General features: G+C 41.1%; 1 protein-coding gene across 7 annotated transcripts in view; it reads left to right on the plus strand.

The window, feature by feature from the left end:
- Nucleotides 1–1267: 1267 nt before the first annotated feature.
- The window catches only part of ADGRG6 (adhesion G protein-coupled receptor G6), a 113052-nt gene continuing 96587 nt past the window's right edge, over nt 1268–17732 (plus strand). For 3 of the 7 annotated variants that reach the window (XM_075087796.1, XM_075087791.1, XM_075087794.1), the window contains exons 1-2: nt 1268–1399; nt 7437–7537. In XM_075087796.1, the coding sequence (XP_074943897.1) occupies nt 7438–7537 (100 nt within the window). In that variant the 5' untranslated portion in view covers nt 1268–1399; nt 7437. Of the gene's footprint in view, nt 1400–1582; nt 1752–2116; nt 2200–7436; nt 7538–17732 lie in introns of those variants that run through there. The other 4 variants (XM_075087793.1, XM_075087795.1, XM_075087798.1 and 1 more) reach the window with 3 other exon arrangements.

Here is a 17732-nt window from a genome sequence, read left to right on the forward strand (position 1 = left end):
AGACAGGTAATAAAAATTGACCAGAATGAGTGAATATTAATGTTCAGTATAAAGTTCATGAAAAATTGAGCGAAGCTTGCTTTAGTTTTTTGAAATTGGAACTCTGTTTGCAGAGCTGTAACTGCCATTACATGCTCATAACTTCACTGAATGATGCACTATGCCAAGTCTTCTCTTTCCCCATCCTTCTTAATCCTGCCAGCTCAGATCCAAGGAGCACTGTGAAAATTTTGGACTTATTTTGTGAGCTGACCTTGTGCTTTGCTGTGTTTCCCTATCATTTCAATGTTTCCCTACCTAGCCGTAGTGCTGTACCACGCTCTACAGATCTTAACCGAACCGAAGAACTGAGGGTCATTAGCAAATGGTGCAAACTACCGCCCTCCAAAAATGCTACCCAGGAGTGAGGTGTGGGCCAGCACTGTATATGCGAGCAGCATACAGCCTCATACGCTTCAGAAAATGGGTCAGAGATGCATCACCTCCACCTACCTATCTTCTATCCCAAGTGTAGTGCGTTGCGTGCATCTGAGAAAAAATGGCACAATTTAAGCGCCTTGGGGTCTGTATCAGCAACCCTGGGGCACAGCAGGGTGGTTTGATTCCCGGAGGCGTGCGGGCAGGCCTGTGCGTGCTCACCTCCGCTGTGTACAGTGCGGTGGGTGTGCGGGCTGTGCTGCCCGCTGGGACCGGCTGCCCCTGGGGTGCTGCGAGGTGCAGCGTGCCCAGCGGGTACAACTACCGAGGGTGGCGTACCTGGGATGGGACCTCCTCAGAGGTGACCCGTGTCCTTTGGGGACGGCTTTGGGCCTGTGGCTACCCTCTCCTGGAGCCGTGTCAATGTCCTTGGGGCCTGCGCACCTCTGGGCTAGCCCCTCGTCCGTGGGCCGGGGCGCTGGGCGGCAGCGGCCGAGTGAGAGGCCGTGTGTGGCGGCGCCCGGGGGTCGCAGGCCCCGGTAGCCACCCCTCTCCCCGGAGCGGCCCCCCGGTGGCGGCTCCGGCTCCCGTCCTGCCCCCGGCGCGGCGGGAGGGGCCAGGCCAGCCGCGGGGCCGCGCCACCGCCACCTGAGCCCCCGGGGCGGCCCCTGCCCTCCGCGGGGGCGGCTGCCCGCGGCACCGGACTTTCCCCGGCTGGTGCCGAGAGGGGCAGGTCCCGGCGCTGGGGTGGGGGGGGGAGGGCACCGCGGCGGCCGCGGCGGCGGCGGCGGAGGAGGGGCGGATCGGCGCGGTGCCGGTCGCCGCGGGCGGCGTGTGCGGGGGCGGGCGTGGAAGAGAGGTGGGCGAACAGCGCTGACCTTTGCGAGGAGCCCGCGGGGAAGCGGGACAGAGGCAGGACGAGCGGCAGCGGGCGAGGATGATTGCTGAGACGTGGGGGAGAGCCGCCCCGTAATGTCACCACGTAAGTCCCTTCTCCGGGCTCGGGGGCGAGGGCTGCGGTTGCCGTTCGCGGCGCTCGGGGGCGCGGGTAATCCCCGCGGGCTCCTTCGTGGGGCGAGAAACCCGGGCCAGACAGTCAGGTCTTCCCCCGCCTCCCCGTAGTAGGTGATGAGTAATGTCAGGTTTGAGCCGTGCAGATAGGTAGGGCTGAAGGAATGGGGAAACGAGGGAGTTTCACGTCGGGAGCTCAGAGGGCAGGGCAGGCAGGGCTCTGCCCCGTCCGGGCTCCGGGTCGGCCGGCGGCTGCCCTGCAGGCTCCCGGCCGGCCGCTGCATTTCTCAGAGCACTGTAATCCCATCCTTAGGACCGCTCTGGTGAGTTTCCCCGTGCTTGGAGGCAAGTAGCGAAACCCTGGGCCCCGCTCGCCGCCCGCTGCGAACGCCGGTGTCCCGGCAGCCGCCCGGCCCGGCGTCGGCTCTCGGCTCGGGGCCGTGGTCGCTCACGTCGGGGAGCCCCGTCCCCCACGGGCGCCGTTCCCAGCCCTCCAGGTGCGGTGCCAGCACACAAGTAGGAGAAGGGGAGCCGGGGGGTCGGGCGGACTCCATGAAACCTTCCCAGCCTCACCGCCCCTCCCTGCCGCGCACGGCGGAGAGGAGGCAGCGCGGGGCTCCGCCGGGGCCCGGGGGCGGGCGGGTCGGTGGTTCCCTCCCACTCTCTCTTCCCCCCCTCCCGCCCGCCGCCTGGCCCCGGGCGGGCCACTGCCGTGGCCTCTGGGCGCCTTCCCCGAGATGTTCTGCCTTTGCTGACAGGCTCTCACCGAAGGTAAGGCAAGGTACTAAGGTTTGGGATTAGGTGTTTCGGCGGTGCCTTCGCAGCCAGGTGAGGGACGGGACCTGTGGCCGGAGCTGGAGGGAGCCGGGACAAGGGGAGAAGGGTCGGGTTTTCTAACAGTGCTCGGTGAAGTCAAGGCAGAAACGAGGAGCTCCTAAAGACCCAGCGCTGCGGTGCTGTAGAGTTGCAAACGGCTGGCAGATCAGTTGCCTGCAACTGGGAAAAGTTCATTTTGGAAGGAAAGCCAGGGGACTAAGATGGATCTGATACAGCTGGCACGGTTTAAATTAAAAGGCAGTGCCTTGGTTTTTTTTTCAGCTCTTTCGATGAGTGTGAGGGTGTTTTCAGGGTTGGCTGTAAGAATAATTAGGAACAAGTAATGCTTAGCAAAATGGAAGTTTTAAGTGGCATTGGGTAATAAATCTTTCAAGACACCCGTGTACCACAGTTTAAAGCAAGGGTTTCAAAATCAACTCAGGAGCTAAACTGAGTTGAATCACCTTCCACTTGTAGCTCTAGTTAAGAGTGATTAAGTGTAAAATCTTTTTGTTTACAACCTATATAGGACAAAAATTGTGAAACTGATGTTATCTTTCTTCTAATTTTAAACTGTCAGCAACATTTTTCCTTAATAGCTTTAGACATGTCAAAGACCAAAGAGAGTCACGTCAGTCTGCCTGGGGCAGAATTCACATCCTACTCCAGGGAACTTTGCTGAAGCTTTGAACAAGGAAGATGGTGTATTCAAATACGTATTGCATGCTTTGTGACCATGCGGTATATAAATTAAATCCTCCAGGATTATTCACATTTTGTGTATATTTTCTTGCAGAGCTGTATACTCCCTAAAAGGTGATGGTGTTGCATTAGCTGGCTGCCGGGTTTCGTATTAGTTTAAGCTGAAATTAGTGGGAGTCATGCTACATCTATGTCAAGTTACCATCCATTTATGGTTTAGATAAATTACATGTCTATTTTGCTCCTCTGGAATGAATTGTGAATAAGATCATTGTCTCCCTATGTTATAGGAAATGAAAAGTAGCTGTGGACTGGACTGTATTGAATTGGTAGCTAGAGTGCATAGCTGGTCATGTCACACAGTGTCTACAATGGAATAATGCCAGTCCCTAGAAAAATTAGTAGTTCATCTGTAAGACTCCATAGAATGGCACTTTCTACTTTTCCACTTTTTTTATTTGTAAGGAAAAAAAACTGCATTAAGGTGGAGTGCTTTTGTAAGACACCCAACCTACATACTCCAAGACTACGTACTCCTACCATAGGTGTCCCAATAGCCCCCAAATATACTGGGGGACAAAACGTTTTTTTGGTTCTGTGTTTGACAATCTGCAATGATTTGTTCAGGGCTGCTAGCGTGTTACCAGCTGTGTTCAGGACATGGCTTTTTCATTTAAATTGAAACAAAGCTGAGAATAAAACCTACTATGAACAGTGTTCAGCAATTACAGTGTATCCAGGGTTAAAGACTGAAATAATCTGCACATGTTCTGAGATCTTTGTTAAGAACTGCTTTGCTTACTTAAACTCTTCATGTGTTTCAGTACATTGCTGATAGCCATTCTTTGTTCTGTTGACGACTATTAAATGACAGAACACATCCTTTTAACACTATTTAAAAGAGGAACACAAGACCAAAGGGGTCTCTTGGGCCATCACGTTAGTGCTGTTGTAGCAGGGGACCATATCATCTCTTGTTAAGCTATAAACTATCCCAGATCTGTGCTGATTTTTTCGTTCAATTATTCGTATGCTGTTTGGATTCAGTTATAGATGTAATTAACATTAATAATCAATCAAGAAAATGAACCTTGAAATAAGTATGAACACAGCAGGTATTAACAGGTGAATGATAACTGCAACTATGTGTGGTTTTTTGGTTTGGGTTTTTTGTGGTGGTGGTGTTGTTGGGTTTTTTTTGTTGTTTGTTTTTGAATGCCTGGGAAGTATTTATCAGCTGTTCTGGCTTCTTTTTGTAATTGCCTGCCAATTGATATGTCACACTATAAAAATATCAGGGATGGATTTTGGTATGGAAGAAGCCTTTTTGTTGGCAACGTGTTAACTGACTCCTATCCGTGACAACTTCTTTTGTGAACAGGGGTGTTATGGATGTCACAACTCAAGGCTTTGAGCAGTCAGGTTTCTGAATTTTGGCTTGTTGTCTATGCAAGATGTCAAGAACAGGGAAGTAACTGATCCCCTCATCCGTTTACAGCACTCAGCTAGAGGTTATGCTTTGTAATATAGATATTCAAAAGTGCTCTCCAAAAGAAAAAGATCTGACTTGTGGTGCCTGCATTAGTGGAGTGTTTTGGTAGCGTGCTTCTTCTGTGGCCATTCTTGTTTGACTTTGATAAACCTTTTTTTCTTGTCAACTGAGATGATGTGGTGTAAAGAAAATTGTTTTGTCCTTCAGCAGTAGAGAACGTAAGTGGAGGAGACAGGTTTACTATTTTTTACGTATTTATTTATTTTGGTGGAGAATTTTGTGTTTCTTATAGCAATTGTATAATTATCTAGTCTTTTTCTCTGGGGGAAAAATCTTTATAGTTACTGCTTTCTGCCTTGTTGTTTATACTTATTTATGCTCTGCTCTGTTGTTAATTATCCGTGTTCTTGAAATTTCTCTTGACTTGTGCCTTTTACAAGACTGGGGATGAGGAAACACACTGTAAACTAACACCGTGGTGTACTGGCTTGTAAGCCTTACCGCAGTGCAAGTAAATGTTAACAAATAGAAATTGGCCAAATAAAATAGCTCTCTCAGACTAATGCAGAATCTCAGATTCTTTCAGAAAGGCACTAAAGGCAGTGTGACTGGGTAGATTCACTCCAGACCTAGGCAGCAGAAATGTGTCATGTTATTTTTCCTTCAGCATCTCAAAAATTGTCTTGGATTCTCCAGCTATGAAATGAGCAGCTGAGTTCCCAGAGACAACAAAAGCAATGATTGCTGTAACACACCGAAAATGTATCAATGCGTTGAAAACCAGCACAGATTTCTTTTGAATTAATAAATGCTTGTTTGCGACTGTTCCCTAGTCTGGTAACTTTAACTGTGCTTGCTCAAAACAAAGCAACAAACAAAAACCAGTAATGCAACCGCTTCTACAGGTTTGCATTGGTAGGTTATGCAGCAGGCTGGCATGTGTCTCATCAGTAGCTGCAAACCGTTTCATCCGTAGAAACAGCCATATTCTTCCATATCTCTGGCATGTCACGCTGTTATCCTCGACATTTCTGTTTCACCACCCTGTGAATATATATGCATGCTATGTGTGTTTGTATGTGCATATAACTGTTTTCATGTCTTAATTGACTTTGAACAGAAGTCCTTTTTGCTAAATGAGTATTAAGCGCATTGTGGATTTATGAATTGTATACGTTGAACAGTAACTGTTCCCAAACCTCAGCATGCTGTTGTCTGAGATTTTTAATAGGGATTTTTGGGTCATTAAGTTGAAGCACAATAATTCTATTGTTTGATAATCTGGTTATTTTGTATGTCTGGCTTCATCAAAGGAATTCTTGTATTTCAGAGCCCAGTGTTTTCTGTGCTTGTCTTCAGCACTTGTTAAGTTTGACTTTACAATATCTCAGAAAAATAAATTAGCTTCAAATTCCTGATTTAATACAACTACCTGTAGAGAACTGGACTTCTTTTGTAATCAGATGCTTGTGCTATGTAACACTGCACTGAAGGGAAGCTTAACTGATCGCAGCGGTCTGTTGCAGCGCCATTTACCTGGGCCCACTGGCGTCTAGCCCACAGGAGTGGTTTGATGAACTAGTATTAAAACTGAAACATTAGTTGTGCCTTTACAATGGTTTATCTTGCTGCATTAAGTTTGGCTTGTCTACATTACAGAACTCCATTATGGGAAGAAAAAGTAGCTGACACTAGGAAAGGTTTACACTTGCCCCAGGTTTCACTGGCAGGTTCATAGCAATGTCTGTGGAGCAGAAGGAAGACTGTTTTCCCAACTTTAAGAAAATTAATTTTTCTTGCCACTGAGTATGGACGCTGTACTTTCTTTCACTTCTCTCTTTCACGTTTCCATCCCAATAAGTCATACTGGTGGTCATTCCAAATACCTTTTTTTTTTTTTCTGTATTTAATATGCACTAAACTGGAAGACGTTCGTGTTTATTGATGTTTCTTCATGACTATTCATTTGTCATTCTTCTTCACATACTGTTGATTGTGAAATATTTTTGGGGTTCTGGTAAGAGATGCTTTCCCAGTATAAGTAGATGATATCTTACTGAACAAAAGCCAGTTATCATCACCAGATAGGAGGGGAAGGAGTTGGTCAAAACGATGCATGTTGTGTTTTATTAGTTGTTGCTTGATTTTACTTGTTGCTAACTTGTTGAATAAAATGAGACAGGAATATAGTGGAGCAGCCTTCGTTTTGGATACATGGTTAAAAGTCTGACCAAATTTATTAAGAGGCTTTCTTGCTTCTTCTTCTGCCCACTCTAGAGGAAACATTTTGGTTTAGCCATTAAATGTCCTGTATGCTGCAAGGCAAAGGAAACTTGAACTTCAAGCTACAACTGATAAACATTTTTATATAATTGCATTTGTTTTATTAAATAATAAAAGTGTCCTTGACTTCACTGGCAGCACGGATGAGCCACTAGGTTTTGGCAGTAAAAGTTTCAGGATTTTCATTAAAGTTGTCAGCAGAAAATATTGTAGCTATCAAAATATTAGCACTGAAAAATATGGAAAGGCTGGTTAAGGGCAGAGGCAAGCTCTCACGTACCATCTTCATGTAGTTAATAAAAAATATATGTGAATTAAATAGATATTTAAACAGCATAAATGTACTTGTGTATGTAAATAAGTAAAATAAAACTTTGTCATCTCCAAAAACCACTACACATCAACTTTTTCAGACCATCACAATATGGGCTGCTTGTTTCTTTTACTGAAATACCACCCACACCCATCTGCTTAGAAGCCCAGCGTTGACCAGTCTTCTGCTTTGTTGTCTGCTGAGGACCAGGCAACGTAATTTCTGACCGTTTTTAGACAGTGAGGAGACTTCAGTCTCTGTTTAAGCAATGCTAGGGCCATCCATAGTTTTCAAGTGCTACTTTATTTACTGCTAGTTACTAGTTTGACTAAAAACAGTATTTTCTCATTTTCTGGGCTTGTTATAAAGCTCCCTGAATTCTTGCTTGCTTTCTTTCCACAGGATGTCTCATGTAGGTGAAATGTGGTGCTATCATTGGAAATGGAAGCTGCAGTACTGTCTCTGCTTGTTTACCACATATATTATATGCATGCAGCAAGCAGGTAAGTCAGCAAATTACCATCTTGCTTAAATAAATGGTCTAGGAGCCAAAGTTTTCATGACTAAGGATTATGCTTACATATGACTGAATTATGTACAATATAACATTTTGATGAAAGTGGCGCATTATATTTACTAGTTGTGAGCCGATAGGCTGGGTTATATTTTCTCCTACTGTTGAATTTTCTTTTTTATATATATAATTTTACTGTTATTAATTTTTTTTCTTTTGTTCTTTGAATTCTTTCATTTTGTCCTTCCTTTGTGTTTACCTTGTTAATACCTACCTCTCTTTTGTATTTCTTCTGGTTGTTGTTCCACAGCACTGTTTGTGCCTGTAGATTATGTATTCAGTAACCCTTCACTCCAGTTCAAAGCTGTAAAATAACTGTAGCGTGCTTATTATTTTTAAATGCTTTTATGATTCAAGTAACAGAAAAATTCCTCAGCAAGCTATATGTACGTAAGATAATCATACGCTGTAAAGAACAATCAGTTTAAGTTTAACATCACCTTGGTCTGTAGTGACACTTGAGTACAGAGTAATGTAACACATTCTGACTGTCTTCTTTAAATATATGAATGAGACATTTAATTTACTGAATGTCTTTTCCTAACCATTAGAGTGCAAAAATATTTTAGGAGCTCCAGCTGCTTTACTGGAAAAAAAACTCTGGAGTTTATTCTGGAGCATATGAAAACTTTGGAGCAGCTTGTAGTGCTCAGCTAATTCCATATCAGATGGGTAGTTTTGCTGTTACAGGCTTGCCATTGGAAAAAAGGATGGTTTATATATAGAAAGAGTACTAGCTGCTTTGATATTGTTTTTTCTCTAAATAAAAAGTGCAGGGTTGTGTGGTTGGTTTGTTTGTTTGTTTGTTTTAACCTGCACTTTTTATTTAGAAAAAAAGCAATGCAGTAGCTGTGCAGTAGCAGTTTCCAGTTTCATGTCACTTTAATCGGTGTTTTCTATTTCCATTAAATTGTGTAGCCAGAAATGAACTTCGGACCAGACTCTTACCCATGGCTCCATTGGCAGATAGCCTTTGTGTTCCTGGGCTAGGGCCATATACGATCCTGAGCCATGCAGCTGCCATCCTCGGCATAAACTACTCTAATTTACAGCTGCTGTGCGCTGTTATCTGGTGACTAGAACATTAAGACCCAAAGACCATTAGTCTTTGCTAATTCCTCTTGATAAAAGTTTGGTTGTTGAAAGTGCAGGTGACGCAGCAAAATTAAATCCCATGAGCCAGAAGGTTCTAGCTAGTATGTGGTGAGGACAGAGAAAGCCAGCTGTAAGCTCATCTCTGCATTCAGCTGATCGTAGCATACCATTGCTACCTGTGCTGGTACTGAACAAGTAGGTGGGTCAAAAGCCCTATGCCAAACTTCAAGATACACTTCTATAAAATAATTTATGTCCCAGGCTAGCTACTTCAGCAATAAAGTGATTGGTGCCATTGGACTGGTAAAAGCAGACAAAGTGTTCTCGCTTATTCAGTCTCCTCTATTATAGTTAACTTTCTCAGGTGCTGGTTTGGCATGTAGGAGACACAGAACCAGGTCTCTGATGGAAATCAGAGCAGAGACCTGAACATGGGTCTTTTACGTCTCAAGTGTGTGTCCCTGGGAGGCTGCTTCTTTCTTGCTTCAACTGGAAGAGATTTAAAATCTTCAAAACTTTCAATAAGTGGAAAAGAGTTTTCCCTATCTGCCTGAATGATGAGTAGGTAAGTACTGGAAATAAGACTGGAAATATTGGATAAACACTGGAAACACCCAGGTTCAATAGACAAATGTTTGCTGTTCAAAAATGAAAGTGATCATAGATAGTGTGCTGTTAATACTCAACTGAAATGAAAATGAGACGTTTAGCTTTACAGCAACCTGTCATTTGCAGTACTTGCCTGTAGACCCTCAGGTTTCATGTTTCTTCTTATGTTGATGTGAAAGCATAGGTTATGCTGCAAAATGGAGTCTTTTCATCTGCTCTTTTTAATAGACCAAGGCAGACAAGGTGGGAAAAACTGCTGCTCCTGCATTATGGTGGGTTTTTTTTGTGTCCTTGAAAGGTATTGGTCACACTGACTGTGGATTCATACGGTATCCATAATCTCTCTGGCAGTTTAAGGTTTACTGAAGTTATAGTAGAAATATAAATTCTTACATTCATCCAGCTTCACTAGTGAGCTGTAATCTTAGAAAGCTATTGGTGCTTATTAAGTTTTGCTTAGAGGAGGTTACATACAAGCGAGGGATTAAGATAATCAGTTACAGGTTTTACAGATTATTTAAGGGGCTATTCATAAAGATAAAAATATCAATCATGCTGTGACATGGAAAAAAACCAGCAAAAGTACTAATTTTACAGTTTAACTTGAGAAGAACTACAGGACTTGACCTGCTTTCAGAAACAAAGCTTAAAACAGGAGCAGGGTGGTCTGTGAAAATGTTTAGCCATAAATTGATCAGCAAGGTACTGACAAGCAGGTGCAGCAATGGAGTGTAATCCCAGAATACAGGCCTGATATCTCAGAGGAATCAGTGGATGGACTCTGACACTTAAAACAGAAAGACAGAAAGAAATAATAAAAATAAAAAATAAGTTCTAAAAATATAACACATACTTTAGTTAAAATCTCAGCAGCAGTAACTGTTTCGGCATACTGGCTTCAGGTCACGTGCTGTGACATGGGGTGAAGTTACAGAGCAGCTCAGTAAGCAACTTGGCAGGTTTCTACTCCTTCTAAGGCAGAAGTCCCTGATGGCCTTGAGTGAGTCATTAAGCTGTGCCTCGGTTTCCCTGCCTATAACGATGAGTGTATGTCTTGCCTCCGTTATAAACAGCTTGCCTATCTTCCAGTGAAAGGATGGTATAGAAGCTGAGATGTTAGCATGGTGGTGCTTTTAACAGAATTGGTTAAATCCGCTTTTATCTGAGATTCAGACATTCCTAACTTTTCATTTGTATGTACATTTCATTGGTTTTACAGAGCCCAAAGGAGAACAAAAAAAGTGAACAGAGTTCTGGAAAACATAACTAATGAGGGTAGAGAAAAGGAACTAAGATTTTTCTGGTGTAAAGTAGGTAGGAGGGGGACTGTCAAAGACCTGAGAAGGGGTAGACTAATCCTCCTGGGCAGTTGAAAGGGCAAAAACAATGGGTTTAAATTACAGCAGATGAATGAGGAGATAACTTCTTATTGAAAGGTATAAATAGCAGCGAAATAGATTACCAAAGAGGACTGGGGAATCTCAGTCACTGGGAATGTATAGTAATATCTCCCAGAAATGGTTTAAACCTATAGTCTGCTTTCGTTGGGGCTGAGAAATACATTAGATGATTTCCAAACTTCTTCCAAACTCATTTATATTGTGCTTTCTTAATCTTTGCCTTATAGAATCCATTTTGGTTCAAAATCTGGGAAATTACGAGATCCACTGGAAATTGCACTTCTCAGAATATGACAGTGCTTTTGCTGTGCCTACAGAATTGTGTTGGTGTCTGTCCTGTTGCCATGGCCTCATTTTTATCTGACATAAGGAAGCAGCAGTTCAGTATGGAACGTAAAAATAGGTTGCTTCAGGTGTGTGTAACCTCACAAGAGGTGTTCAGTTTAGTCTCCCCTTGCTTTTTGGCTTTTCTGCTCTCATAGTAAAATGTCTAACATTTCAATATTGTGCTGCCTCTTGGGAAATAGTACAGACTGTGCTCTCTGTAGTAACCCAGGAGCAGAACTGGAGTTTTTTTGGTAACCTTAAAAGGAGATTGCAGTTTGCATCATTACTTTTCAATGTAGTTTTCAATTGTCTTGTCAGGACTAGACTTCCAGTTGTTTGAACACTTGCACATTTTGCACAAGGAGATTACAAGATCCTTTTACAAGTTTTTACCTTCTTCTGTCATTAATAGATACATAATTACATAAGAATCAATAGCTGTTTAAAATTTTGCGTGCCATGCAACCATATCTAGTTTTATCCAGGGTATGGAAAATATTTATTTTAATGAAGCTGTGAGTTCCTTTACAATTATTATTACACTATTTCTGCATTATGCCCCATACTGCTGTTATCACAGAATTACTATGACTCTAGCTAATGCCAGAGTGCACATTTGTCCTTTTGTTCATCCATCAGTAAAGCACATTGGTTTCTGTAGTCATGTTTCCATGTCCTCAAAGGACTTTAATCAATCCCCAGGAGCTCACCAAAGAGTAAGTTTCTATTCTATTACAGTCCCTGAAATTTTAATTTACTTTTCTTTTAGTGGTGATTCAAAGCAAAAATTTGTGCTGTTTTTAATTTGTAAAGAAAAAGAGAGGTGAGAAAAAGTAATAAAACTGAAAGCAGGTCCTTCACCCATATGGCTAATGGTCTCTACTATATGATCACCTCTGTCCATTGTCCTCCTAATTGGGCCTGTGTAGAAAAAGGAGGGATTAAAGTTCTCCCTTATTTACGTGAGAGTTTCAGAGTGGCTCTGCAGGCTCAGGAGGCTAATGAGAGATGGGAAGGGGGGGTATGGTGGGAAGCATTGCTAACACCACCTGCGCTAACAGCAAGAGTTAGTCAGGTTGCCGCCTGTGAAAATGGATTGGGTTTTATCTTGAACAGCCCAAGTCAGGAAGCGTGTTTTTTCACCACAGATCTGAAACTGCCTACCCCAGATGAGGGCCAAAGATCCTATTGCCAAGTGAATGACAGAACGATCGTCAGCACGTTCCCTTATCTTCCTCTCTCTTACCATGTGTACAGCAAGAACCAAAGTGCCAAGACATTAACCGAGTCAGTCAGCACAATCCTCATGTATGGCGGGGAGGCAGTGATGATTTTATAACATTATTACTGGCGTGGCATCCCTGGGCTGTGAATGGGCACGCATATATTGGGTAAATGTGGCTTTAGAGTGCTGTCCTTGACTCAGGCATGGAAATTCGCATTTCTGAAAGTTATGGAAAACCTCAGAAAACCTAAAGTTTGAAAAATATGTTCAGTCTGGCAGTCTCTTTCCTTACACAGGCATAAATACATGTAATTGAGAGATTAGTCAGAAGGAATCTGGATATTTAATTAATAGCTCCAAAGTAGTTTTATTCTTTCCCCTTTCTCTGTCAGTCGTCTTTTATGTTTTAATGTAGCTTAAGCAAAACAAATCAAAAGCAATCCTTTATGTTCTGTTTAATATATAAATTTCTGTTGGCTTGAGGCATGTGTTTTGAATTTCTGTTCATATAAATCTTGCAGAGAAAAAGTTACAAGTTGGCTTTCTTGTGTTTCCCGTAGTTGACAGTTTGTTAATGTAAAGTAAATCACTGTTGGAATGAATTTCACAGGAAACTGCCTCTCATTACCTCTATTTACTTTTTTAGCTATAATTTTCTGATGGTGCTGATAATTCTTTTCCCTAAAGTGTTTGGACCTCGTTGCATTAACCATAACAATATTGCCTTAAAAGCACAGTGATTTTTTCCCTTCCTGTGATACGCACCTGTAGCCAAACCCAAATGGCATATCGTGAAACATCACAGAAATTCAGAGCTGACTAGGACTTCATCTTACCGGGTCTTTGCACTCCTTTGTTAGAATATAGGGTCCATAATGTACCTTTCTCTAAAGAATATACCTTTAAAGAAAGAATATTCCTTTCACTGAAGGTCCTATCTTTATGAACTGTAGATTTTAGAATCAGTTTATAATTTCTTTTTGCCTCATTTTTTCTGTTCACTGTTAAAAACAGAGCCAAATGACAATTTGTCAGTTTGTCAACATTGTCTATGACAAGGGACAATAAAAGTATCTGGCTCAGTGGTATATCCAACAATACCCAAAATGACTTGCGGCCAACGCGACTGTGCTTTACAAAAGGCTGCCTCTGACAGAGGTTATTATGGAAAGAAATTAATTCTTTATGTTTTTTTTTTTTTGTCAGTTGGTCTTAATAAAGTGAATGAACATTCTAGAACAAAATGAGTTTCTGTCATTAAAAGACTGAAGTCTTGGCGAATGTCACTTTTTTTCTCTTGTGGACTAGTAATGTGAGAAATGTTGCATCATGAAGTGAACGTCTTAACTAGGAATAGAACAGTTTGCCAGATAAAAGTTCCTTACATTTAAGTCTAGCAATCAAGTGACATGCATTTTAGGATGTATTTCAATTAATACAGTGTAATTAAAATGGTTGATTTCATATACCAGTGGACGTTTTAGAAGTGAGTGATTACCACTGTAAACTCAGCACTTGTCAATTAGTAACAAAGGATGATCTTGCAGATTTTGGATGCATGTTATGTCCATGTTTGTTTTGCTAGAATGTTGGATTTGTTTACTTAATGGGATTGCTTAAGTGATTTGTATGATGTGTAGCATGTAATGTTTACTAGATCAAGGCCTCAGTTACCACTGTCTGATAACTGAAATGTTAAAATTTGCATTTTTATTACAACCACAGCACAGAGATGTCTGAGATAGATATACGTACCCCATGATTATGTATGGACAATACAAAAAAGAAGAAAAACATATATTGATTTAGATTTACAGGAATTTGAGAAAAAAAAAAAAGAAGGAATTTTAGCTACAATTTAGTAAGGTACTAAGAAACATGAAGACCCGCCTGGAAAATTACATTCCTTGTTAAGATTGTGCACAGAAATACCTCTGATTAAATAATTCACCTGTACTGTTTCAGAATTTCTTCCTTTCATTGTGGAAGAGAAAAATCTCTCTCCCATGAGAGGAAAATAAAGTATTTCGGCTATAGAGTGTAAACATTTTCTACAGAGTTAAGTAAAATATTAGTGTAATAATGATAAGTTGCATCAGAGAAATACATTATTACTGTGGTACATTGAGCAAAAACTACTTTTCCTGCCCTAAGTATGATAATACAGGCACTCATATCGAGGGAAGGCAGGGCTGCCAGAAACACCTCTTGTTTTGTCTGGATTCAGTGCTCACTGGTCTGCTGAGTTCCTGTAAATGACAGACTAAGCTCTGACTCTTGCTGCAGTACAGGAGAATTAAGTGCATAATTCATAGTTAGAGTTCTGCTTATGTAGTCTGGCCTCCAGGTATCATTCACACTAATCCATTTTATTGACCTTCTTTTGAAGAATCAAGCCACTTTCTACTCTAAACCCAACTACAGTCAAAATTTTTTGGTACCACTGTGAACTTGTACTCCTTTTTTCTCATCTTTTGTGTTGTTGGTTTTACCCTGTTGTCTGGGACAGCAGCTGTTTGAGCAGTATGTTGACTGTTTTCAATTTGTTAGTTAGAAACAGTTTTGCTAATTGTCCTCTAGATTTCAGCCCCCAAACACGCTCGCCGATTCCCATTCTGTGAATTTTCCCTTTGGTAATTTCTGGACATCTTTTTCAATATTTACTGGTTGCCAAATTCCAGTGTAGCAAATACTCACTTTTGACAAGAGAGGCCACCACGGTGGTAACTCAGATGGTTTAATACTCCAAAACTACAGCTATATCAATTAAGATGCTAGATACTTGAATATTCTATAGAAGTTTCAGTGTGGCATATTTTCAGAGAAATTTTTTTTTTTAAGTTCTTGTAGACTGAAAAAGTGTGTGTGTTGGAAAATATTTTGTTCTTTTAAAGAGTGTCAGAAAGTTAATTCCCATTCTTGAAACCACTTTTTTCTAAATATCCCCAAAGTGGTCCAACTGTCTTCCAGTACATTGTAAAATCGCTTTTTTCAGGGATGAATATCTGCAAGAGTTAGCTCTTGCAGAACACAGGGTAGATCCATGAAAAGATCATCACAGAGCTAACCTAATTTTTGAAAGGATACAGTGCGATCAGAGTTTTTCCAATTCCAGCTTTTTCCCTCATGAATATGCTTCATAATGGGTGTCGGACAGAAAACTGCAACTCCCTATCTTGAACAGAGTTTGTTTTGTTCAGATGCATGCTCTGGCTTCTCACAGCTCTTCTCATTAAGAGCTGCGCAGTGACAAATCCATAGTATGATGCTGAAGTCATTTTTTTATCAGAACTTGCTTTTTAGGTGGAGAAAAAGACCTCATGGTTGAAGTTATCACAGGCATTTGTACAAGTCCCAGTGCTCAGTGAGTTTTGTTTTGTGGTGCGAGGAGTGAGGGGAAGCGTGGGTTGGTTTGTTTGTTTGTTTGTTTGTTTTAATTATCTTAGATTTGAAGGAAAGGCTTATAAGTGAGTTTAAATCTTTTACTGGTTGGTTGTTTTGGGTTTTTTTCTTTTGTTTTAATTCTGTGTCTAAATATTTTCCAATTCCAAAGTATGTTAGTCATATATCATACCGCACTTCACAGAAACTTGAAGTATACAGGGAATACTGAAATCACCTTGCCTGCTTAGCCATTAAACATATGCAAAGGAACACCCACATTGTCTTTTTTGTACTGAAATCTAAAATAACAAAGAGATTCAAGTGCTGGGTATCCACCTATCCAATATTTTTAATAACAAATCACCTAAATTGTGTTCAACTCGCCTTGGATTTTAACTTTGCTTTAGAGCATTGTTATATTTCAAGAAATCATATCTGTAATATACATTCCAAAAGAAAAAGGGCAAAATGCTGGTGTTGAACAAAGGCATCGTTCGTACAATGAGTTAAAAGTTGTTTTTTTAAAAAAACCAAAATATTGTTTGGCTGATAAAAAGATTTAAAGGGAGTGTAACTACGAAAACAATGAGCCCCCTCCCTTCCATGTGTAAGCCTGGTACATCAGCTGTGCCTGTGTGCACCAGCTGCTTTAGTCAGTTTATTATGTAACCAATTTGCAAAATGTGGGCTTTTTTCTTTCACCTGTTGGACTTTGGCAGTATATTGTTTCCGTGATGTCCAGTCTTTTGATCTCATTTTGAATTGTGTATGCTTCTGCTGAAACCTTGCCACTGGAACTGGCAAAGACATTGTATAGCAACAATACCACCAGTTGGGGCTTCCCTCTCTCTTGTCTCTGCTTATGGGGGTTAATCTTCTGTTAAGTGATTGTTTCACTGTGTTGCGAATTAATTGCGTTTAACCATTCCATGTTCTCAGAAGGTCTCAGTGAAAGTCAAAATGGTAGAAGTAGCATTGGTCTAATAATCTTCCCTCCCTGGTGATGCGTGGCAATCAGAAGATGGTACTGAGGATTAAAAAGGCAACATCTCTCTCTATATACACTCCCTCCCCCTAATTAAATTTGTGCCTATTTATCACATGTGGGGTAATACCAAATGAATGGTTTCTAAATCCCTTGCCGTGACTAGTAACTTAAAAGTTACCTGTAAATAACATATGTCTGGCTTAGTCAGTTGTCTTTAGTTTTGGGTGGTTTTCTTCCCCCCATTGTCCGCAGTGTTGATGTACACAATGCAAGTATTCTCTTACAGGCAACTCCTGTAGTTACTGACTCCTTTGACTACAGTCCTCAACAAAAGTACCTGAAGTTGTTGTATATTGTTTATAGCATATAAGAATTGAATGACTGGCAACTTAATTATATAATCAATAGCTGAACTCAAGATCTTAAGAAAAAAATTGCCTATTTTCTTGTGTTTGGCTGCATAAATCTTTTCTGAATAGAACATCACAGCAATGGAATGTATCAGATGCCGGAAATGTAGCTGAGTTCAGTTTTCAGTGCTATTGTTTTCAAAATATTTATCTTGCTTTATTGTCTTAATCAGTTTTCTGATGCAATAAATATTCTGAATTTGAAGAAAATTACAATGTTCATTTTAAAATTTCACTATATTTTCCTATTTCTAGAACTATTTTTCTTAAATAAAAATATTTTTTCTTAAATAAAAATATTTTTTCAAGAAAGTAAAGAAAAATAACTCTTACTAATAATGTGATTGAAAAAGTAATAACACAAATTCATAGCAAGCATGCCATTTGCTTTCTTGTACTTAGGAATGGTGAAATTGAGACAGAACTGCTTTAACCCTGAAATAGTTTTGCGCAGCTATTGGAATAAGGTATAAGGAAACTCTTCAGTAAATGTTCAGCTATATATAGTCTAGTGGTTCCTCCATTTTAACTGAGTTGCATAACATTGATTTTATTTGGTCCCACCAAAGTCACTGCAAGTTTTACTGCCCGCTTGAATAAGGGCCGAGACACATCACTGTTAAGCACTTTGGAAAATCCCTCCCCAAATGTCCAAACAGAAACTATTTGGAAGTTGGTGTCTTGGC

This window comes from Phalacrocorax aristotelis, chromosome 3 (assembly GCF_949628215.1).
Source record: "Phalacrocorax aristotelis chromosome 3, bGulAri2.1, whole genome shotgun sequence".
Classification (NCBI taxonomy): domain Eukaryota; kingdom Metazoa; phylum Chordata; class Aves; order Suliformes; family Phalacrocoracidae; genus Phalacrocorax; species Phalacrocorax aristotelis.